Below are 25,715 nucleotides of genomic sequence, written 5' to 3' on the forward strand. Positions count from 1 at the left end.
ATAAATAACTTTTCATCATATTTCATTTAAAAAAAGAGCCCGCACAATGTGACCAAATTTTGAAATCAGAGTTGAAGCACGTTTTGTTTTTTATTTCAAATTGAACTGGTTCAAAAGTACAATTTGACAGGTAAACGTAAAGCGTTGCAAAGTAATCGAAATAATAAAATAGCCTTGTTGAAATTTTCCAAATAAAATAGAATTGAATGAACACTTATGTCTTCAACGGTTAATAAGTTATTCTTATCCCATCAATTAGGCCCATAACATTTAACTTTTATAGAAAATAGAGCACAAAAAAAAACCAACTACAAATCCCAAGCAATAAACCTCTCAAATTACAACAAATCAAGAAATGGCGGCCAAGCCCTCGAGTAACAAGGTTACCACGGTTGTGGCCACAATCGGCTTTGGTCCGGACACGATGACAGAGATCAGTTATGTGGACACCAAGGTGATTGGCAATGGGAGCTTCGGTGTTGTCTTCCAGGCCAAACTGTTGCCCAACAACGAACTGATTGCCATCAAAAAAGTGCTGCAAGATCGTCGCTTCAAGAATCGGGAACTTCAGATAATGCGGAAGCTGAAACATCAGAATATCATCACACTTCGGTATTTCTTCTATTCGAGTGGAGAGAAGCGTGAAGAAGTCTTTCTCAATCTGGTCATGGATTATATGCCTGAAACGTTGTACAAAGTGGAGCGACAATATGCGAGAGCCAAGCAAACGTTGCCAGTTAACTACATCAGACTTTATATGTATCAAATGTTTCGCAGTCTGGCATTTATGCACAGCTACGGGTTTTGTCATCGCGATATTAAACCACAGAATATGCTGTTGGATTCGGAGACGGGGATCTTTAAGTTGTGTGACTTTGGCAGTGCCAAGCAATTGGTGCTGGGCGAAACAAATGTTTCGTACATCTGCTCGCGATACTATCGATCGCCTGAGTTGATCTTTGGCGCCACACAATACACCACCAAGATTGACATGTGGAGCGCCGGTTGTGTATTGGCCGAGCTGCTGTTGGGTCAACTCATCTTTCCCGGCGACTCGGGCGTGGATCAAATCGTCGAGATAGTCAAGGTGATGGGCACTCCGACATCCGAGCAGCTGCACAACATGAATCCGAACTACAAGCAACTGCAGCTGCCACAATTGAAGCCGCATCCGTGGAGCAAAGTCTTCCGCATTAAAACACCTCCCGAAGCCATCGATCTGGTGTCCAAGCTGCTCATCTACTCCCCCAACGAACGTATCTCCCCCTTGCAAGCCTGCGCCCACTCCTTCTTCGATGAGCTGCGCAACGAACCGAATCAACAGCTGCCCAGTGGACGCACAATGCCGCCGCTCTTCAATTTCTCCGACTACGAGAGGACCATCGAACCCAAGCTGATGTCCGTGCTAATGCCCAGCTCTACTAGCGAGAATGTGCTGCCCTCGAGTGCCTCAGGGCATCGCAATGCCGCTGGCGAAGACAGCAACACGAGCAGTGTGAGCACGGCCAGACCTCAACTAAAGCAACCAACGCAACTACGAAAGGAACTGGAATGTGGACGTGGACAAAAGTCGCCAGTGGTGGCTTTTAATTCCAGCACACGACGTGAGATGGGCAACGGTGATCATGTGGAAGCGGTGTGCTTCGATTGCGAAGCTTCCACACCCGAGACCGATGACGATGATGATGACAACACCGAGGAGGCTGTGGATGATGAACGTCAGTTGGTGATGCACAACAACAACAATAGTGCAGACAGTCCGCTGTCCAGCGATGAGCACGATGAACGACGAGGAGTTGACGTTGATGACGACGACGACGACAACGATCTCGATGATGATGATGATGATGATGTAGATGTCGATGACAACGACGATGATGATGACGAGAGCGATGCTGATGACAACGACGACGATGACGACGACGTTGTTGAGGCTAATGAAGTGCGCTAAGTATTGTTGTTAATTTTTCTGCCACAAAACGCGCAACAATTAATGAAAGCAATAAAAATTTAAGGTACATACAATATATATTGAAATCTAGGCTCGTAAATCCTTGCACCCAGATGTAGTAGAAGGGGAGCTAAAGAGAAAACAAAAATAAATGAACTGAACGCACATTTGGTCACATAATTTATAAGGCGAAATGTCGCCACATTAAACAAAAGAGCCGCCAGACACTCGGAATGGACATGAAAACGCCCAAAAGTATGCTTAATTATTAAAATGCCGCCACATTTAGCCGCTGAAGTGCTGTGCTGCAAAGGGTGGCGCCACGCCACGCCATGCCACGCCACGCCGCGTCGATGTCCGGTTTCCTTCTGGCCTCTAAAAATAAATTTTCGCGTTTTATAGCAACAAAAACAACAACGACGACGACAGGAAGAAGCCGAATTAGAGCAGCTACAAAATAACACGCACACATGTCCTGCTGTCGGCATCAGCTCACATTTCCTGCCACATCTAACATTTGCAGTCCTCCCTCTGTGTGTGTGTGTGTTAATGTGGTAAAATGAATTTTCAGTTTCATTAGTTAAATTGAATAATGGAAAACTTTGCTCGCCACATTTGCCAGGCTAGTTGCCCTTGTCGTTGTCGTTGCTGTTGTTGTTGCTGTTGTTGTTGCTGTTGTTGTTGTTGTTGATTGCCTTGCCTTGGTCTGCCAACGACAGTTACACTTCCTCTACACACACACACAGTCACTCGCACACACGCACAACATAACAACAACAAGGATCAGCAGCAAAGGCAATAAAGCAAATTTATGCAAACGATAAATTTCGTGAGAGAAAATGTTTGTTTTGTTTTCACCAGCTCGCCTTCGCTTGTGCCCTTGTTGTTGCTCTTGTTGTTGTTGTTGTTGCTCTTGTTGTTGTTGTTGTTATTGCCCACTGTAAGTGTGGCAGTGTTGTAAAAGGCGCTAAGCAACACTTCTAAAGTGCTGCGTGCATACGAAATATAACTTAAAACTCAACTTCCAACTACTTTAAGCTCCAGCCAAATATATTTACAATGGCAAACAAATGAAGTGCAAAATGAACTAAATAAATTACTGCAGAATAATTTCATTTACAAATTTTATTTTTGCCAATAAAATGACAACAAACATGTAATACATTTTAATTGATTAGCTGAAATTCAATTAAATCAAATGGAACTTAGATAGGCTGAACAGAGTTTAAAAGCTCAGACATAAAATGAACAATTAATGAAGAGAATGAATTTTGTATGCTATCAAGCTTATGGGCATGAATTCAATAATCATTTAAGGCCGTAAAGTTGACAAAGAAATTATTTATTTACCATCAGATAATGAGAAGATAACAAAAGTCCATAAAGAAGTTGTTGAAGATTCTTGTTTATAAAACAAATATATTTGTATTTTGATGTATAGATTATTAGATAAACATATTCTATTCCATGAAAGGATATTAAAAAATTGAGAACTGACAATTCCCAACACTTTTGAATATTATTATTGAATCATAATACGAACTTCAATAGTTAATTCGTCGAATCCAAATAGAAGATAAGAAAACAAAATAGTTTAATCAAAATATACTTTTATATTTTATAATTTTTAAAAACTTTGTTTAATTATGCTAAATGCTGAAATGCTAAATTATTTTCAAAAATTAATGAAATTAAAATGACTTTTAAACTTATTTATTAAGCAACTGAAAAAAATTACTGAATAATTTTGATAAATAAATATGTTGTATAGACACTGAAAATCTAAAAAGATAAATTACAAAATCGTTAAATAAAAATTCTGTGTTATTTTCAAAAATAAATATAATTAATTAAATGACTATTAGACCTAATTATTAAATTGTATAAGAAATATAAAATAAAGTTCAATAAGATTACAGAATAATTTTGTAAAATAAATACGCTTTATAGACACTGCAAATCGAAGAAGATAAATTAAAAATTCATTCATTAGAAGCTGAACAATTTTCCAAAATAAATAAATTAAATAGTCCTCAAATTTGTTAAAGCACATATGAATGCCTAATGCATATATAATCCAACCTCTTTCTCTATCAACTATTTCCTTTGCAACTCTTGCTTTTAAGTGCCCGAAGGTATCATTTAATTTTAGGGAAATGCTAATGTGTTTAATCAAGCAATATCTGATTTGACGAGTTCATCTACTTCGAGTTGGTAAACACACATATTTAACAAGTGCGAGTAACTTTTCTTTTTATTTTTGGTTTTGTTTGAGTGCCAAAAACCCAAAAGCGAAACAACAACAACAAGAAGGAGAACGCTTCAAGGGCAGCCAGCACCATAATAAACACACCAAATTGTGCTGTGTGTTTGACAGAGTAAGTAAGAGTAAAGAATGAGATAGAGAAAGTGTGTGTGGGTGGGTGTTCGGGGTGTGTATGTTTAGGAGCCGTAGAAAACCTTTGACTGAATTGAGATTACGGTATGCTACACTCTATACAAGAGCAACTCACGGAGCCATGACTTTTAGCTGAGGTGTGGCAAAACAGTCGACACCAGAAGCAGAAGCAGAGCCAGAAGTAGACCTAAGCCAGAAGCAATAGCATAACCATCCCCAGCTGGGAGCTAAACCTAAAGCTCAGGCTGTAGCACCCAAAGCAATGAAACATTTTTCGGCAACAACAGCCATTTGGGGGAGAGCTGTAACTTGCAGGCATTTTACGGCCTTTTGGCCACGAGCAGCAGAGAGAGAGTGGAAGAAGGAGAGAGTGAGGGGGAAGGCAGAAGGTGTAGCTGGGTGTTCGGTGTCTGTCTCTCTACTGATTTCAATGGCTACTAACAAGCATTCGCCCAAGGTGAATGCGGTTAAAGTGTTTTTAGTTAAAGCATTGGGGCCAAACATTTGCATAAACGCCGCTGCTTCTTTTCCTCCCTTCGCCCCGCAGGCAAACACACAGACAGACAGACAAACAAACAAACACAGCCAGCAGAGTGAGATAGTTATGGAAAGAGAGAGAGAGAGAGACCAGTTAGATATAGATATCGCAGCTCAGCGCAACGATGTTGCAACAACTGTCTGTCGAGTGCTACCCAAAATTATTTTATTTCCGTTTCCGGGCTCACGCACACACTTGTAGCTGCTGCTGTTGATGTTGCTGCTGTTGTAGCCGACGAGTGCAAAGTGCGCCTGCGGTTGCTACCTTTCTGCACACTGATAAATTTTCACTAAATGCAATTTTAACGGGCTTTGTACTGTGAGTGTGGAGGAGAGAGAGGGGTAATGGGGGAGGGAAACACCCAACAACATTCGCTGGTGGTCTCTGCCAGAGATGAACACTACTTAAACTTGCCACGAGACTAGTTACAATTCCAAATGAATTGCAAATTAACAGCCGAAACGTGTTACGAATTTGCCCAAACACAAAACTGCAAAAACTAACTGCCAAACACGAATATAAATAGGCATAACTTTTGATCAAGAGTTGCAAACAATTTAATATGCTTTACTACAATAAATATTTGTTTAACTCTGTGGAACTATCGTTCAAACTATCACCGAAATTAAACTATTTAAATCTAGTGAACTTTAATTTAAATTTATTGATTTAAATTCAAATAACAAAATTGGAATTTAAACTGAATCATTTATACATTTATCTATTTTAAATTGTTTTCTAAATTTCCCTAACAAAATGTATGTCAATAAATACAATATATATATATATCTGTATTTACCTGTTTTAAATTCTAAATGGAAACAAAATAATTGCTTCTTAAGAATATATAATTTATATATTTATCTATTTTAAATTGCTTTCTCAATTTTCAAAGCAAAATTAATCTAAATACATACAAACGAATTTCAATTTAAATTATATTATTTATATATTTATCTGTTTTAAATTGTTTTCTAACATTCCTAAACAAACTGAATATTAAACTGAATATTAAAGCAATACTTTCAAAATGATTTAAACAATTTAATTGAAAGAATATGAATAGTAATAAAATACAGTTTAAATTAAAAGCTTTTACATAAAGTTAAAATTTAATTTTTTTCTACAAGATATTAAATTTGTTTTACTAGTAAACAAACCATTATTTAAATTAAAATAAACACTAAATGAATGAATAATAAATTACAAATTAGGTTAACTTAGAGCACTTAACTTAAATTAGAAATAGTTTTCTAGTATTCGCTAACAAATTATAAAGTAAAATATTAATTGTTTGTATAAGCAAAGAACTCCAAATAATATAAAATTAATTTTGTAAAGTAATTTTATTTATTTTTTATTTTAATTCGTTGGATATAATTAAATTTACACAAACGTATTTCTGATTACTTTTAAAATACAAAAATGTAGACAAAGAACATTTTAGAATAGTTTGAAAATACTCATATTTTTCTATAGCACAGCAAGTTAGAATTATATATGACTTACATCATTCAATATTAACTTCATTATTTAACAAAGTGAAGCTTAAATCAAATAACCAGAATTTACAGATTTGCTAAAAGCAAATGCGTTAATCATAGCAATCAACAAGCAGCTAAATTTGATATTTACTCTGCCAGCCAGTTGCGTATTAATAATATAATTAGAAATCGAAGTGAAATCAAGATGCAATTACAATACACGATGCAATAGAACACAAAATGCAATACAAAGGTCATTGATTTACGTAATTGATATGGCGAGTAATTTGAGTAATGTATAGTGTAAAATAATTATCAAACATTCCGCTATTGCTCATCTCTGTACATCGAGTTGAAATTGTATTTGTTGCTTTTGTGGCAAGGTCCATTTTGAGGTAGAAGTGTAGAGAGTGCAGAGAGTGCAGCATGAGGCATGAGGCAGTTGTGATGATGGTTTTGAGTTGATGGTTTGGGGCAAAGCATCCTGTGGTTTGTCCAAATAAAGCAGTTTCAGTTAGTTATGCGCAGCTTGTGGTTTTGCTTTGACTATTTTCAAATGCAGGCAAAAGGACAAAACGTGAGGAATGCGGCAAAACACAGGCAAAAGGATGCAAAAGGAGAAAGAGAGTGAAAGAGAGTGAAGGCGACTTCTACTTCTACTATGTAAATGCCAGACACACTAATTAGGAAATTGTGCGCTTTAATATAGTCCAGAGGAGCCCACATAAATTCGTTATTGAATTTACACGAGGTCCCCAAAGAAAGAGTTCGAGTGGAAAAAAAATGTAGCAGATGAAGAAGAAAAGGACATTTGCTAGTTTCTGTTGGGAGAAATGTTTTAGCTGGCTGTGGCAGAAGCGTCAACATGTGAAATGAAATCAACGACGACCGCATGTTGGCCATTTATGCACTTGAACTTTATCAAAAGCGCAAAGTTTCCGCAAAATTGAAGTTTTAATTGGATTCTCGATTCAATTAACAGATTTGTCAGCATGTAACAGTTTTATGACGCTTACAGCAGTGGCAACAACAACAGCAGCAGCAGTAGAGTAAAAGCTGGAGCAAAACTGTGTGGCATCGCCTTTTTTTTTGCTTTGCTTGATGGGCGTGTCAGTGCGCCTTCAATTGGTTCGGTTTGGTTTGGTTTTGCACTTACCTTGTGCGCATTTCAAGCTCTGAATGAGAATTTATTGAAATTGATTTGCCATTTTAATGGAATTACTGCGCCAAGTCGTAGCATTTGCACGCTCGACGTTTAATTGAAATCTTTTAATTAGTTTGATTTTCCAATCAAGTGCCCCAGCGAGCCCAAGAAATAGATAGAGATGGAGATTGGGAGAGAGAGTGGGAGAGAGAGTTAGAGCTTGTCGCTGCCTCATCAATTGCACTCTCACACACACACACACACACACACACTTGGGCACACTCCCAGCTGAGTTGTGCGGTCTTGTGCTAACTCATTGTCTAAAACGTTAAGCGAAACCCAATTAGTTGCAATGCCTTGGAGTACGATTCCCTTCAGTTCTCTACTATATTCCCTTCAACATCCATTATGTTCTTGAGCGCACGTCGATTGTCTGTCGATTACAAATTCTGGCATGTCCCCGCCCTCCCCCCTCCTCCTTGCCACACCCCCCGAAGGCAAGTGACTGACGCCACTTCGAGTGGTGCCACGCAACCCGCAATGTATGCAAAAGCAACTGCTGCTTGCCCTTCCTTATATCTCCTCCCCTTCCTCCTCCTTGGATCGTTGCGCAACATAATCATTATCCTTGGCTTAACTGGAGTGGCGCTGCCAGGGCTCTACCGAAAGGATTTCGCCTATTGATACCGAGCCAAAGTGAAAGCCAAATCCACATAATATCAATTTGCTTTCAACGAACGCTTTTCCCCCCACGGCGCACCGCAGTAAACGACGTCAGACAGCTGACGCCGTTACGTTTCCCCTGTAACCGTATCATCATCGTGAATCCGTTGCCCAATGTATCTAAATATATATCCCCTGTTCTCCCTTCCTTCCCTTTGGGGTGTGAAATCTGAGCAATTTCCACTGTCAAGCAGCGAAAAAGAAGTGACTTAAGAACAACCAAACAGAGACAAGCGAAACAAGACGTCTTAAGGTGCCTTGGTAATTGGCGAACTTCCTGCTAGGAATTTCAGAAAATTTAAGGTAAAAGAAATTGGCTAATATATCAATTAATAAGACCAGTTAAAGCAGCTGTAAAGCTTGTAAATCAATGCAAAGAAATTACATTGAAAAATACATTAGGTAGGCTAAATAAAAGTGAAATACATATTTAAACAACAAAAATATAATACGAGATTGAGATCTAAGTATAATAAAAAAAAATCCTTTTTAAGATTTCATAAAATCAAAGCATAAGCATAAGAACTTTATTTTACTTTAAAACTTATTGACTTCAATTGTTTTGTTATAGACTTTATAGTTACAAGAAATATTTTCTTTATATAACATAGAATGAAATTGTGTTAAAATGAAGAATTAAATCTTGAAGTCAACTTTAAAAAAAGAAGGTTTATTCTTAAATCAAGATTTCTTCAATCTAGATTTTTTTCATTCTGTGTATTTTTGCTTCTCTACACAGATTGGAAAAATCTAGATTGAAAAGTAGGTTGCGAATCTTGATTCAAGATTTTGCCTTCTTTGTTCAATTTTAAGTTTTTTCAATTCATGAAATAAGATTCTAATCTTGAATTTCAAGTTTAAGCAACTTATCATGTTTATAGAATGTCGATCTTGATTTAAGAATAAATCTTCTTGATTCAATTTTGACGTCATGGAATCTTTATTCAAGATTTCATTCTTGATTTAAGCACAATTTTTCTCTCTGGGAACTGAAAACAAAAGCTAGTGCTGTATATTTTGTTTTCTTTAAAAAACTAGAATACATTTTAAAATGTAGCTTCAAAGAAAATGTTTTTAATATAATATTTTGCTGAGATGTTTTTTCTCAATTCTCTAAACCTCATTGAATCTCTTCTCATCCAACTGCAAAGTATTTCCACTTTTTCTGCTGATTAACAAGAAGATTTCGCACATTTTCATATCTCATATATTCATATTAAGCATTTAGAACAACTTCTAACTTCGTTTGCTTAACTTCCACAGCGACTCAAGAAGTATTTTCATGCATGTTCCCATAATAATTTTCATGTCGAGGTCCTGCAACTACTTTCTCCAGAAAAACTTTCGCCACACTTCTATGCAAATGAAGCCCCCAAAAAACATTTAACTTGTAGTCGTTACCCACTCTCGGGCCACTTAGAACTATCCATAATTTACATTAGCTCAACGCAAGCAGCCCAAGTTGTTGCGGCTGCCTCAAGGCAACAAGAGAAGACCCAAAAAAAAAAAGAATATATATGTACAAACCCGCTGACAAATCCATTATAAGCTTATGCCAAAAGCGCAGTGTAAACTTTTCACACGAATTGCCAGTCTCAGTTTTCTGTTTTCAGTTTTCAGTTTTTCCACTCGCAGCGCATCAGACAACGCGGAGCAATTATTTTAAATGCGAAGTCGACGCCGCCGCCAAACACAAACTAAGCAGACAAACAGAGAGAAGAGCAGAGGAACCTCTCTGACTCTGACTCTGACTCAGAGCAGCTGTCTGCCATGTGGCCCATCCTGGCCAGAAATTCGGACTGGAGTTGGCTAAAGTCAAAGCCAAATCCGCTGCCATTTCCCCTTTTGCTCGCGTTGAAAGTCGCGACGTACGTGCATAATTAATTCAGTGCATAAATTCAAGACGCTGCTTCGTCGCTGTCGTCAGAGAAAGAGATGGAGCAAGAGACAGTGAGAGAAAGAGAGAGAGAGAGAGAGAGGAAGTGAGCAAGAGCGAAGCTGGTCTATGAAATTATAAACTTTATCCTTTAACACGCCGCCAACTTGAAATGCCAAGCGACTGCATAACTGCACATGGCTTTAAATAAATTATGAAGCCAAATGATTTCGCAAATGATTCTGCTCCACAAAACATAAATTGAATCATGAGATCATTTTTTAGTTCTACTAGAATTCTAAATAATATATATCTGCGGAATCTGGAATCAAATAAAAATAATCTATACAAACCCAATATCAAACAACTCTTGCACTTTGCCTTTTCATTACAACACAAATGTAGAAAGTTATCAACTTCAGCAGTGAACGAAGAATAAATACTCTGGTAAGTAAAAGTAAGATTTCAATTTTAAATTTAACATCTTTGAGGATGTCATTTCTTATGGCGAATTAAATAAAAGAAGAATTTATTACCCCAATAACAACAAGTTTTAGTTCGAAATAAAAAGCATTTAAATAATTTGCTTTATTGTTTGCCACTGATTTTTTCGATTTTTTTTTTTTGAATCTTTTAAATGTAGAATATAGTTGTTTAGTTCAATTACATCCAGCTATAATTGATCACAAAGTTGAAATATATTTGTCAATATTTTGTTTAGTATTTTAAATATTTCTATTTAACTCATCGTTTTCATTATTGTTTTACTAAAGTTATTTGATTTATAATGTGTGACAATAGTTCTAAATAATAGTAGCTGATACCTTAAACTTTATCTGATTGAAATAAAAATTCTTTTAAAATAAATTGTCTTTCTTTTATAATAAATTGCTTGCTACATCAAGTAACAATATATAACTCAATTCATATTATATATATATTTTCACTTGATAAGCCAACAATTTATTATAAAAGATTTGTTAATTCAAAGTTTAAACATTATAACAATTTTGTATGCAAGAATCGTATTTAATATATTTCTATTACTATTTCCAATAAACCGACAGATTAACATAATACTCTGTAAAATATTTAATATCCTTGTAAAGCATCAAAGGTTACTTCGATACACGACAGACAAAGGACACACTCTCGCATGCAGACATTGATTGCATAACTATAGTTATGTATGTCTGCCATGGCAATCAAGCAACGCCTTCAACTTGCTGCAGAGTATCACAAAATAGATGGAAAAAAATGAAAGAAAATGGCAGTGAAATGGTGTTAAAAATGATGCTAGCTGCTGTCGCCAGTTGCCATATCATTTAGTTGCCTTGTTCCAGCTATAGACTGCTTGTTCCCCCTCCTTTTCCAATTCCTTCACCACTTGCTCTTGGCTGGTCTGTTGGCATATTCGTTTTCATTCTCATTCCTGGCATTCAAGTGCTTTTGCTCTTTGCATTTTCGCATTGTCAGCAGACGGCGTCGTAGTCGTCTATATCCTTTGATGCCAGGCCTCAACTCGAACTCAGCTGCCTGGCTTTGGTAATTGAAAACGCAAGTTTATTTCGCACTTCTCGAGTGGCGACTGGATTGAGAGCTGCAACGTGGAGAGGAAGAGGGGGGGGCAGGGAGGAGGATAACTGGTTAGCAGCGCCATTGTCGCCCACTTATTGTATTAAGCTGATTTTTCGGCAAGTTTGTAATTAGTAAAGTTTTGATTGTGCTCGCACCGAGTTTTCTTTCTCATATTTTCTCTCATATTTTCACTTTGGCTTTTAATTGATTTCCAGTCCATGGAAATTAACATAAGCTGCCAGCGCAAAAACTCCAAGGAGCAACAGCACATGGCAACAGCACTTTGCATAAATACGCACCTCGTTGCAACTCGAGTTGCAGCAACAACAACCGTAGACTGGGAGGCTATCAAAAGCCGCTTTGCAGCTCATTGACAGTCCGAGAAGCAACTGAAAAGTGGTCGACGTTCTTCTCTCACATGTGGCGCCGGCACACGGAAGTGCATAAAATTTGCAAAGTTCGTTGTGTGTAAGTAGCTTAGGGACAGCTGCCCCCTCCCACCTCCCACCTTCACTTCATTGATCGAGTTGCAACTATTCAAAATTTGTTCAGGCGCAAGACGATAACCAGAAAAACTACAGCGTCAAGTATACGACATGTAGTTTTTTGTCTGTCTGACATTTACAGTACATTAAAAACATTAACAAAGGTCGGGCGCATCTCTTAAGAATTTAATGAAAAGCTTATACAACTTTATTATGTTTGAAATATTTTGAATTGGCCCAAAGTTACTTTAAATTTTATTTCTTCTTACTTTCTTTTATCAATTCTTAAGAGACAACTTCAGTTGAGCTTAAATACAATTTAAATATTAAAATTGTATATTGAATTGCAATTGCAAATTATTAAATAGGAATGGAAATTTATATAATTAAAAAATCAACAAAAGTTTTAATTCTAGAATGTTTGAAAACTTGTCAGATTTAAAAAAATTATTGTAAAGATATTTGAATTATATGAAAGCATATATATTTTTAAATATTTAAAAATGTTTAATATAATATACACAATTAATACATTCAAATTTGTACTATTTTTTAAATTTTACATTTTGAACCACTGTGCGCAGGCTGATAAAAAATATGACACCGCTCTAAAAGCAACGCGCTGACAAAATGCTTTACACACTCGTCCAACACTTCCCCTCACTCCCATCTCCATCTCTCTGTTTATATCGAGTTGCAATTGTCGTAGTCACGTTAGGATCAAATACAACAACAACACAAACAAAGCACAAAAAATGGAACTCTAAAAACATGCAAGCTGCACGTAGAGGATTCAATGCGCATACAGAAAGGGTGTAAAAGGTGAGGAGGGAGGAGCTATGTATTCATATCCTGCTGCCCCAGCATCCGGTGCCAAGTGACTAGGCACACAAATGAAGCTCTGCAGGCGGCACAAAATTGTTGAAGCTACTGCTGCTGCTATTGTTGTTGTTGTTGTTGTTGTTGTTGTCACTGTTGTGGGCATCAGGTGTTTGCCAGTTTGTCAGTGGTCCGTTGATTGATTTCGCCCAGCTGCAAAACAAACTAATAAGCGACACGCCAGACACTGGCGACAGTTCAGCTTTATTTTCTGTCCATTTTTTTTTTTTGTTCTCTTTTCTTTGTATTGATGTGCAACAGTGCGTAGGTGCTTGCAACTGCTGCATGGCACATATGCTACACATACACACACCTACATACAAATTGCATGTGTGTGTGCGCACCTTAAGCGCACAACAATGCTGCTTGTATGCATGAGCAGTTCGCAAGCTGGATCAAAAGTTGATGTGGCGCACACATTTGGCAAAGGTTCACACGTTCTTATGCCAAATAAAACACTAATATATTTGTCGAATGTGCGCCCAATTTAAGCGGCAGCTTTAACGCATACAGAAGTGCTAATAAAAGAGATGGAAGTGACATAACGCAATGAAATTTGTTTTCAAAAATAACGTATACGTTAAGCTGGCGCCATCTGTTGTTACATAGAAGTACCATATGCAAACACTCTCTGCTTCTAAGCAGTGCAATGCGCAAGCAGTGCACCCAATTGCTTCGCATTGCAAGCTGACTGCTATAGCGAGTAAAATGGCGTATTTGAAAGCATGTTATCAGAAGTTGCCAACGACAAAATCAAACGGAAGCCTCTGCTTGTTAATCGATAACAACAATGTTATCGTTATCTAGTTTTCAAATCATAAATAAAGAGCTTAATTTGACGCCTGCGCATTGGATAACATTGCTGACCTTAGGTACAACAAAAAGCAAGAACAAGCGAGAGTCCGAACACACAAAACTCTCTGCACAGCAATGGAAAGCACATTGTGGCATGCTGGACTGCGCAAAACAAAAGGCGCGAAGCTGAACCTGAAACTGAACGCAAAAGACAAATCTGAAGAAATGGCATAACTGCCTGACATAATTTGTGAAACGCAAAGAAACGAAAAGAACCCTTGATGAATGTATAAAAGGAGAAGGGAAACGCAGGGGGTTGTTGTTGTGCGCTCAGGAACGTATAATTTGAAGTACGCTAAAGGTTTGTTGAGAACCAAAAATTACAGCAACAACAACAACAACGTGACTGGCCAAAGCACAAAACATTAACGACGACGACGACCTTTTTCACAATTTTGTTTTTTTGTGGCATTCCTTTTTGGTCTGCACAAAACTGTAAGCTTCTTGCTGCTGCTCTTAACGCCCTCTTATCAGAAGACATACGAAGTCGAAGTACTCGCGTTCACGTTTTTGATTTTTTTTCGTCTTTTGGTACTGGTTCTCGTTCCACGCTGCTCGTTCTCTCGTGTTCTGATGCTGTATCGTAGCTGTTGTCGTAGCTGTCGCTTTGGCCATGCGCTTGGCTTTCAGTACTCTGTGAACTGTGGACACGACTTGAAGCTTATTTGTTTGTAACACACACACACACACACACAGACGAAAAAAAGTGCAAAAAATATATAGACAACGTGTCTTAGTTATACGCTATGTTTAACAGAACAGTGTGAATCAGCGTGGGAAAAAATATCTATTTTAAAATACAAACATTTGCATAATCATATATAATAGATAAATATAGATTGGAACAACAAAAGTATGCTAAGGCCTTGACACTGGCCAAGTGAAAGAAAGTGTGTGAAAGTATTGTATTTAATTAAAAACAAACAGCAGCAAACAGAAAAAGCGTAGCGTAAGTTTTCACAACGACACAAAAGAATTAGCGAAGCCCTTCAAACGTTTTCTAGGGCGCTGAAGGGTAAAGGGCCAAAAAGAACTTTGCCCTTATCACACAGTCTGCAAAGCTATTTTTGGTCTGCAAAGATGTAACGCACATGGCTGAAAAAAATAAAATGTAAATGAAAACACGCCTCCAATCTACGTCAGAGCTATTGTAAAAAACGACAGCTGTGACGTCACTCGACAGTCACCCACATCTTCAACTAGTCGGCACAATTTTGCGAGACGCTTTGGCGCCACTTTGCCATATATATAGCACATACCTATATAGTATTTGGATGTATAGCAAAAATCTTGTGCAATATGGTCAAATGGGAAACCTGAGCAAACTTTGAGCAACCGCAAAAGCTTCGACTTAATATCAATTCACACAATTAATACCCTGCACACCCTAAAGGGTGTGTAGATATACGTCGCATATCAAAATTCTCTCTCCACCCTTGTGGGTATTAACTTACCTTAACCTTGACAGAGAGCGCCTAATTTATTGGACATTTGCAAGGTGCAACCGAAGCGTAATTTAATAAAAGCGCTTAAGTTATTGTATTTTGTATTTTCGATACTTTTTTGCCATTTGTCAATGTGTCAAGATGAAAGCGATTATGTCGAATATACGAATATTCGGCTTAATGAAGTATCAAGTTTATTTTTAGGCGTTTTGTACAATTCCCTTGTAGTATTTATGATCAAACACAGAGAAGATGATTGTTTTTTTTTTGGAAGGAGACAACTTGTGATTTCAATGTAGAACTAATCATACCGGTTTCGCACTTTAGTATAATGTTAATTGAATAAACTTGGTGGATTGTCACGCTTGGCGAGAATGTTTTCGCATCGTCACACTTGGGAAGTTCTTAAGCATTTCGTTAAATGCTATTTAATATCAATATAAACAAATAATCTGTGTAAGCCACTTGAGTAATCAATGCAACAATCTAACCAGTTGAAATTCTAATTTCATTCTTGATCTGCGAGCATATTGCATACATTAAGCCGCTTGATAAAAATAACGCCTAAAATTACCGACTCGAAAGTACCTCGCTCAATGACGTTGCAGGCGACGCGTCAATTGTCGCTAATTTATGTCTATACACTTACTAATGAATCTGAGATTGTGCCATAATCATTGTCCATTTTATGGAGTGAGTAAAGAGTGAATTATAGACTAACAAATACCCTGTTTAAGAGGCTAACCAGAAGGAGCTTAGCGCGTGCATGAACTGCTTGCGGAAATGCAGCTATAATTACAAGCAGTGCATGCAGAAAATGGATGCACTAATGTGCACTGCTTGCTGTTAAGAAACGTCAAACAATCAATAAAGATATTTATTTGATGATCCTTTACCCCTTTAAGTTTCTTTTGCAGGGTATTGAAAAAGCCTTGCTCGAACCTTTATTCCTCAAGCGAACTTCGACCAGTTGAATAAAATAATGCCAGTATAATAATACAATTTTAAATAAATTCTTCAAAGGCAGACAAATTGCGTAGGCTATTTGTGTGCTTTATTTTCAGAGCGAAAGAAATTGCAACTTTAGCCACTTTTGTCGCCATCGAGACGAGCTTAGACGAGGCGTTCGTTGTGTTTTGTTCTGTGCCCCCAAATGCGGATATATTCAATTATAGGGCATAGTCAAGATGTGAGAATGTGGGATTTGAATATGCGCGCGCGAAAATCAAATCAAATTTGCATAACACATAAAGCGAGCGCGTCTTGCGAAAGAGAGAGATACACTTGCCTATTGTGTGTGTGGGCAAACAGATGCTTTTGTATTGCAGCTCGCGGTACAGTTAGACTTGGACTGTTGATATATTTTCGAGTATCTAACACGTATGTTATGCAGCGGGGAGTGAGAAGAGATGCGATGCCAGGTAGGCAGCATTCAGCTAATTAGAGTTGCGTACAAGTATTGCGCGAGTATCTGCTAGATAAAAAAACAAAAAACGTCGCGTCGCGTTCCTTTTCCGCTTGTGCTCTTGCGAGAACAACAATTAAAAGCAAACACACGTTAAGAGAAATATCATAAAAAAAGCGACAGCACGAATTTTGTTTGGGCAACAACAAGAAATTCTGTTGAAAACACAAAAAACACACAAAAGAAATGCGGCAACAAAACTCGTTTTTGGTCAACGAAAATTAAAAATTCAAAAATGCCGGTTAGAAACGAACGAGCCCTCTCCCCATAATACCAAACACACATAATATAATATCAACCTCCAACAAGTTCGATGTAGCGTGCAAAGAGCTTTAACGACTTAACCCCAAAGCTCCAGCGAGTTAAAGCTCTCGCTTCGTTACGTTTCGTGTGTGTTCGCTGTGTAGGTGATGTGAACAGTCGGCTAGACCGAACCTCGCTCGGTGGTTTGAGGGCCGTGCTCTGCTCTGCTCTGCTGTCCGCTGAGATTGCGCCGCAAAAGATGCCTCGACAAGGCAGCAGGCAATGCTGCTCTTGTCAGTCTGCTCCATTCGTTGATTGCGTGCGGTTCTCTCTCCGGCTTTACTAACTAACTAAATAACTAAATAATCGTCGCAGCATTTAACGGATTTCTGACGCGTATTTGATCTCTCTGGGGGAGAAAAGAAATAAAGGTAGCCATAAATGTCAGCGAATTGTTTTAACAACTGTGTGTAATCTTGGTCAGAATGCAAAAGAAGCACATTTTGTTTATTCGAACAACCGAAAAAGAAGACAAAGTTGAAAATTAAATTAAAAACCCACAAGAAACGCATAAAATACAAATTTATACGTATACAACAGCGTGCTATAAAAATCCAGCTATCAAAAACAACATTTCGCAAAAACACTAAAGCAAAAAGGAAAATAAACGCAATTCATTAAAATACACTTTGCACTTTAAAATTAAAATCCGAAAAGCGAAAAAAACTGTCATTAATCTAAAGGTTGTATAATAACTTTATTAGCGAAATGGATCTAGTCGAATTAAACAAAATCAGAGAGCAGCAAATTGATAGCACTATAGATTAGCTGGAAAACTATTTGTGTGTGAGGTTCGTTTTTTTTGTTTATGGTAACAAAATTAATGGATTTTTTTGTGCTATTTATGGGCATTGAAATTGTGTGAGTCAATCTAACACACACAACAATTGTATTGTTAGCTTCTCCCCCCTCAAAGAAATACAGAAAAGAAGTAAAGAGATTTTTGGGTCGGGCTAATGGTTGAGGAAAGAGTGAAAGGCTTTATAGAGACAGAGTTGAACGAATTGCATGTAATGATCTACAATTATAATTGCCTTTCACACGTTCACGAGATATGCTTGCGATATTCGCTATAATTCTATGATATTAACTGCAAATTTCCGCAGCGTAAACCCCCAATTATATTGAAAACTATTCGCATTCTCATTTATCGACTGCGGTCAGCAAATGGTGTTGATTGCATCAACGTTTTTGATGGATTTTCCAACTCTTTGGGTGTTGTTTTGTTTTCCTTCCCTCTACATTTCCATGCTTGGTCGCTCAACTATGACGTCAAGAAGAAAACCTTTAGTGGAGTAATTAGTAGCACTATAAAAATGAAACTAGACTGCAGATACTGCATTAAAAAATGTGTATAGCAAGCAGCTCATTAGTGTATTGTTTGTTTTGTTTGCTACCTGTCGCTCAATGTGGTTGACTCACATAGCTAACATAAAAAAAGTATTATACTACAAGTATAAAGTGTTATTCTATTTTGTTGGATCGCCGTTGTTATTCTCGCTTTTGATGTTATGCTAATTTATGCAAAGCGTGTGCCGAGTGCCGGTTCTTGCCTGAGAGGAAGTTACTATTCATATATAGTTCGTTTGCATCGCAAAGCAAAAGCAAACATTGTGACCTAATCGAAACCAGCTAGATTAGAAGGTGGGTGAAGCTTTAACGCTTTCTACACAACCTTGAAACGGACGCCCGAAAGGAAAATGTTTACATTTCGCAATTTCTATTTTATGGAGCAACACGCGCTCAATCAATCAAAATACTACCAAAGAAAATGCCAACGAATTCTCGGCTTTTTTTTTTCGTGGTTTAACGAACTCGTTGAAAACACATCAGAGCAGAGTCGTGTGTGTTTCCTCATCCAGCCAAGTAACTGATAATGAGGTCGCGTTGTGTTGATGTGATTATAGACAAGGTACAAGTACCGGGTTGATTTCTCTCGCTCTTGCTCTTGCTCTTGAAATTGTCAGACGTCATCTTAGGTTTCATTTTGGAATGGCACATGAACTCGGCAAAATGTTGCCAAAAACAAGCAAAGTATGTAGCTTACATAGACCCTGTCCAATGTCTTGGCCAATGACCTTAAATTGCCTTTCACTCAACTCAGCAGAAAGTCGTGCTCGCAAGTTCTCTACTGAGATTTCTTGCGCTAGATTATGTGTAGAGCAAAAAAACAAACTTTAATTGAGCTGTCTTATGGATGCTTCATGCTGATATTGCTCAATTAATTAACATGAAACACAATTAGCAGACACATGAGTAATTACACAAGTGAGAGAGAGAGCCATGTGCAAAACTAACACAAGATAAATAAATAGTTGCAGAAAGCAATTCCCAAAAGCAATTGCACTTTACTGATGTTTTACGAAACTAAAAATAGCAAGAAAACTACATTCTAAAAAGAGTTGTTTATCTTTTATTTATGAAGCAAAACAAATTTGTAATTACAAATATATATATAATTTTATTGCTTATTAATTGCTGTTTAACTTGTTTTGCATTTCACTCTTAGGTAACTTAAGTACACTGCAAACATGGAAACGGAGTCGCTTAATCGCAAGAACTCCTCGAGAAAAAGTTCCATTATTAATGGCAATGGCGATGCGACAACCAAGTTGACCAACGGCGATGGCGACGATGCTGCGACTGGAGGCGGTGGCGATGGCGGTGGCGAGGTGACACTTAAGGCAAAAATGAGTCTGCTCAATGGCTGCACTGTCATTGTGGGTTCCATCATTGGTTCGGGCATTTTTGTCTCACCCACCGGAGTGTTGAAGTATACGAACAGCGTTAATTTGGCGCTGATTGTTTGGGTCATTTCCGGACTCTTCTCGATGGTGAGTGTGAATGAATAATAAAAAAAAGAAAACAACAAGTGTGGGGGGTCAGCGACTCATTTGAAATGCAAATGCGGACTACTTATATATTTGATATGCATACTCGTTGTACACCTGTTGAGCTGAGAGCTAAACAGATGTGCAACAATATGGAGCAACTAAGCTTAATGGAAATGCCAACAGACAAACGACTGACTGACTGACTGACTGACTGACTGTTGAATGCTTGACTGGCAATTGAAAGGACCAACACTCAATTACGAATGCTGGCAGCGTTTTGTCTTTTAATGAAATTATTGAAATTCCTACACAAGCATACTCTCCCACACACAAACACACAAACACACAAACACACACAAACACTCACACACACAGACACAGAAGAAGGCCTGACACGCCCTTGTCAAAAGCACGCGCTGCTCTTGATATTCAATAAAAATTACGTATACGCTGCGTGGTCTCTGCAATGACAGCCACTTTGGGGTTGAACGACTCGACTTTAAGCACTTCTTCGCTTTAAAAATGTTTAAGTATTTCTATGTTTTATTCTCCTCTTTTAGGTTGGCGCCTATTGCTATGCCGAGCTAGGTACGATGATCACCAAGTCGGGTGCGGATTATGCCTATATCATGGAGACCTTTGGCCCCTTCATGGCGTTCATTCGTCTGTGGATCGAATGCATGATTGTGCGTCCCTGCTCGCAGGCGATTGTGGCATTAACATTCAGCACCTACGTGCTGAAACCGTTCTTTCCGGAGTGCACACCGCCCGAGGATGCAGCACGTCTGCTTGCCGTTTGCTGCATATGTGAGTAGTCAACAAATAAATGAAATATGTTCCGCTACGTACTTGACCCTATAGATTAGACCCAAATCGAACAGAGTAAACAGTCACAACACAGAACGTTGCATGCGAAAAGTGTTTGCCATTGGCTTATCAGCCAGCGCAGGGGGGCGATTCGATTTCCGTTCATTTTCAATAGATGCAAAGTGCAAATAGACAAATACGAGTTCGATTATTCATATATAAAATAATACAATCTATATGGCAGATTGTAGCAAATCGATTGGCAACAGTTAAGTCTAGATATTTCTAAGGTAGCTGATAGAATCAGCTATTTAAATGTATCTACTGGTTTAGATAATTTGATTGTTTTGAATAACTTAACTGAATAGAAATTTCTGAATTTTATGTTAGTAAACAACATTAAATTATTTTTGGAAACACTTAAAGAGAATGTCAATTTCGCAACAGCATTTTAAACTTTCATAAATAGAAGAATATCTTGAAGTTTTAAGCAGCTGTTTGAAGAGTAAAATAAACATTACAAAGAAAAATCTTGATGTATTCTAGAGCACTTGAAATTGTTACCAGCTGTTTAAATAAGGCTTTGCTTAGATATTTGTTAGAATTCTTAAAAAAAAGAAGGTTAAAGTCAGATATTAATAAATGTCAGGTTTTTCAACAGACTTAAAGTTCTTTTCATTTATGAAAAGAGGCTTTCAATATTGCAATGAAAGTGATTAAATTATTATTCTACAAGACGCTCAGGAATTCGTTGCTACCGAAATACTATTAAGAATTTATTTATAAATATTTCAAAAGAAAGTTAATAATTTCTAATATTTTGTTCCCTAAGAAATCAGAAGTTTTTAATATTCTAGCCACGTATTAAAAAATGTTTTAATGCCGTTTGATAGTTCTTGACATATTTAAGTATTTACACTTTTAATAGCGTACTTAAATGTCACGTGCGTTACGTTGATAGTGATTGAATGACAGATGCGAATGATCGTCAATATATGTATTGGCTTATTTTTATATTGATTTAATGATGCGGAATTGTGTACTCTCCAACAAAGCGTGGAACATTGTGCAAATCCTCCGATTATTACATCACCCAAGACACCAAGACACACAATTCGCACTTACATACTTATTGCGTTCAATAAACACAACATATCTCTTTCTTACTCGATGTTTATAGTGGTGCTAACTTTAATCAATTGCTGGGACGTTAAATGGGCCACCGCTGTGCAGGATATCTTTACTTATGCGAAAGTAAGTCCACATTGCAAATTGTAAATTCCGAGGCAGGACATTGACTTCTATATCTACTTTACTACGTAGCTGCTTGCCCTGTTTATCATCATTGCAACGGGAATGTACCAACTGTATATGGGAAATGTGAAATACTTTAACTTCGACAACAGCGACACAAAAGTCACATCCTTAGCGTTGTCCTTCTACTCCGGATTGTTTGCCTACAACGGCTGGTGAGTGAGCTTAAGCCGCTTATGCTTATGTTTGTGACTTTCAACTAATTGGATTTATGGACGCTAGGAATTATTTGAACTTTATCATTGAGGAGCTGAAGGATCCAGTGAAGAATCTGCCACGCGCCATTGCCATCAGCTGCACACTTGTCACCGTCGTCTATGTCATGGCCAACGTTTCCTTCTACACCATTCTCTCTCCCGATGAAGTCTTGGGTTCCACTGCGGTCGCTGTCACCTATGCGGAGCGCGCCTTTGGCATGCTGGCTTGGACCATACCAGGTGAGTGCAACGACTACATACAGTGAATATTCGATAGGGCGAACTCTTTGGGGAGGGAACAACCAATTTATTCTGTGTTTGCACTAGAAAGGAGAATTATAAATAAGGAATCTTTATACTTTTTATTTTAGGCGTATTTTATGATTTTCTTATTACTCATTTTTAAATCAAATCAAAAACTTTTCTTTAAATTAAATACATCATTTTTTTAGGAGCCTTGTATAAAATAAAATCAATATATATTTAATTTAACTTCTTTAAAATTTTTTCTTAAAATAATGTTCTAAAAGAGTAATATTTGTTCAATCTAAAAGTCTAACATTTTAGAATATTTTTTTTTATAAGAAAGTGAAACATTTAAGAACATCATTTTCATAAGAAGCTTAAAACTTTTTGTCTTACACTTTATAAAGTGACACCAAACAAAATTTTTAATTTAAAAAGTATAAAATAAAAAATTACTATAGAATCTTGCGTAGAATGAATTTAGAAAACTTTTAGAAATTACTTTTTCAAAGAAACCTATTTTTAATTTAATTTTAATTTAATTTAAAAAAAGTAATTATTAAAAGTTTTATATTTATATTTACAAAAATTAAGTGATGAATAAATTACAAATTTTTTTCATCTAAAAAGTAATTACTAAAAGATTTTTAAATTGATTCTACCCAAGACTTCTAAAGTAATTTATTATTTTATACTATTTTACTCATTTCAAGAGTATTTTCTTTATATACATATAATATATATTTTTACTTTCAGTATTATTATGTCTCGAAGATTATTAGTTTTAGTAAATGAGTTTAGTACAAAAAATTTTACCTAAAATTCTAAAATAAATTATTTCTACTTTACACAAATCTTTCTTCCATTCACATATTAATATGAAAAGTATTTTTGTAGTTCTCTATATCGAGCTCACACTGTATTTGTTAATCTTTTGCAGTTTTTGTGGCGCTGTCAACATTTGGAGCCGTCAACGGCATTCTGTTGACCTCCTCGCGTCTCTTCTATGCGGGTGCCAACGAGGGTCAAATGCCAGAGATTCTAACAATGATTCAGATCCAACGTTTCACACCCACGCCCGCTGTGCTGGCGATGGCTCTGCTCTCCATGCTCTACCTCACGGTCTCCGACATCTTTGCGCTTATCAACTACGTGGGCTTTGCCACCTGGGTAAGTTTTGAAGTGGAATTTATACTTATTCATCCATCAAAACAATTCGCTTACTCTATTTCAGCTGAGCATTGGCGTCGCTGTGCTTTGTCTGCCTTGGTTGCGTTGGGCTCAGCCCAACCTGCCACGCCCCATTCGTGTGCCGTTGGTCTTCCCCATTGTGTATCTGATTGCCACCATCTTTGTCACCGTTGTTCCCATGTATGCCAGCCCCATTGAGACTGGCTACGGCATTCTGATGATACTGTCCAGCATACCCGTCTATTTGGTCTTTATTGCCTGGAAAAACAAACCGATTTGGTTCCAGAAATCCATGGGTAAGTCTGGAGAGAGTTTCAAAAAGAGTTCTTCTACACTCGATGTTTGTCTCTGCTTTCTTTTCACACTTCACACACGAAATGAAAATAATTTGCCAATTCTTTTCAAAATGTATGATTTACGCTATATTATATGTACCCTATAATCGTTGCAATTCTTCTAGGCGGAATCACACAAGCACTACAGAAACTGATGATGGTTGTGCGTCCGAAAGCGTCGTCAAAGGTTTTTAAGTTTGCCTCCTTATCTTAGTTATTTCCTAAGTTACGATTTCAACTAACCAAACTGCCTGCCCTTCTTTCTGCACTAAAATTTTGAACAAACAAACTAACTAACTACTCAAAACGGGTTTAAAACCCACGCAACAAACAACTTGAATCCCTTTTCCACATTCACATTCACATTCGTATTCGCACTTGTTCATTTCATTTCTTTTTCTGTAGCACACTTAAGTAGACTTTAGAGAGCGATTATGATTTGTATCTGTAGTTGACTAATGCACTCATCCATTTGTTTCTCTTCCCTTTTTGCAGTAAGTCTCACGCATTTCCTACAAAAGCTGCTCATGGTACTCGGCAAGCAGACGAAACCAGCTCAGGTGTAGAGATTAGTGAATGGATTTTCCACAAAATGGTCCACTTGGGGACTGCGCTGAAGAAAACATTAAAAAACAGAAAAAGAGAAACGGTTAGATCAACGTTAGCCAACAGCAAATGATAGCATTTACAAAAAAATATTAAATTGCATAAACAGAAAGAGGAAAACTCTTTTACAAAGCTTTTGTGTAGCCAGACAATTATGAATATGAATACGAGCGAGCTTGGCGTTCTTTGAATTTTGTCGACTTTAAAGAGCGCCTTGCTAGCAGGCAATATATAAGAACTACTACGAATAGATATATGGTATATTTTTATATATGTTTTAAGTTGAAACTCAATACATCAAAATAAAACTAACACACAATGCTTTGGACACATTTGCCAAGACTGTGAATCAAAAACAAAAAAAGGAAAATACAAGGAATCAAACTAAACAAAAAACTTAATACGACTAGAAGAAAGTTGTTCAAAGCTTAAATGTTACTTGGATTTTGATGCTACGAGTGCAAGAAAAAAACTCTTCAAAGAATAACATTCGCAAAAGAGTTAATTATCGTATTGTTTTGATGGCAGTGCTTTGTTTAAGTTTTAGAGATTAGTATGAAAATATGCATACTCAGCAATTTATAATACACAATCATGGCATCTTATTATATTAACTTACATTCATTCTTATGTTTAAGAGTATTTTATTTCGAATGGTCACTCGAGTGTTGACCAACTGCCGCTCTAAAATTAAGATTACAAACTACACAGTTACAGTTTACCTTATAATGGCCAAAACCACACACAATCACACACACACACATTCTCAGTTCATCGCGATTCGCACATATCCAAGATACATTGCCAAGATGACAAAACATATTTACGGATAACAGTGATTACAAAGATGATTATAAAACAGAATAATATTTATAGCGAGTTTATTACGTATTCATTCAATTGTTGTATGCATTTATCAATAGTTTTTTGAATGTTGCTTTAAATGTTTTTAGCGTTCTAGCGTTACAAAGAAAACAAAATGAAATCATTATCCTGTTTGCTTAGGCAATTCATTTATTAAACTGTTACACATTGTATGAGGGCGCATCTTAACTATCATA

General features: G+C 37.0%; 2 protein-coding genes across 3 annotated transcripts; both read left to right on the forward strand.

Annotated features, from left to right (window-relative positions):
* Positions 1-128: 128 nt before the first annotated feature.
* LOC132786132 (glycogen synthase kinase-3) lies at positions 129-2,027 on the forward strand. The gene has a single exon (XM_060792563.1). It carries the CDS (start codon positions 356-358, stop codon positions 1,949-1,951), a length of 1,596 nt encoding a protein of 531 aa, XP_060648546.1. The 5' UTR covers positions 129-355; the 3' UTR covers positions 1,952-2,027.
* Positions 2,028-14,617: 12,590 nt separating this feature from the next.
* On the forward strand, positions 14,618-25,713 carry LOC132787575 (Y+L amino acid transporter 2). 2 transcript variants are annotated; one of them, XM_060794713.1, is made up of 10 exons: positions 14,618-14,860; positions 19,634-19,958; positions 20,519-20,765; positions 21,946-22,019; positions 22,089-22,234; positions 22,302-22,516; positions 23,463-23,692; positions 23,757-24,009; positions 24,174-24,235; positions 24,544-25,713. In XM_060794713.1, exons 2-10 carry the CDS (start codon positions 19,656-19,658, stop codon positions 24,544-24,546), a joined length of 1,533 nt encoding a protein of 510 aa, XP_060650696.1. In that variant the 5' UTR covers positions 14,618-14,860; positions 19,634-19,655; the 3' UTR covers positions 24,547-25,713. The 2 variants fall into 2 exon arrangements, with proteins under 2 accessions (XP_060650696.1, XP_060650695.1); XM_060794712.1 differs by lacking the exon at positions 14,618-14,860 and adding an exon at positions 17,370-17,495.
* Positions 25,714-25,715: the final 2 nt, after the last annotated feature.

This window comes from Drosophila nasuta, chromosome 2R (genome assembly GCF_023558535.2).
Source record: "Drosophila nasuta strain 15112-1781.00 chromosome 2R, ASM2355853v1, whole genome shotgun sequence".
Lineage (NCBI taxonomy): Eukaryota > Metazoa > Arthropoda > Insecta > Diptera > Drosophilidae > Drosophila > Drosophila nasuta.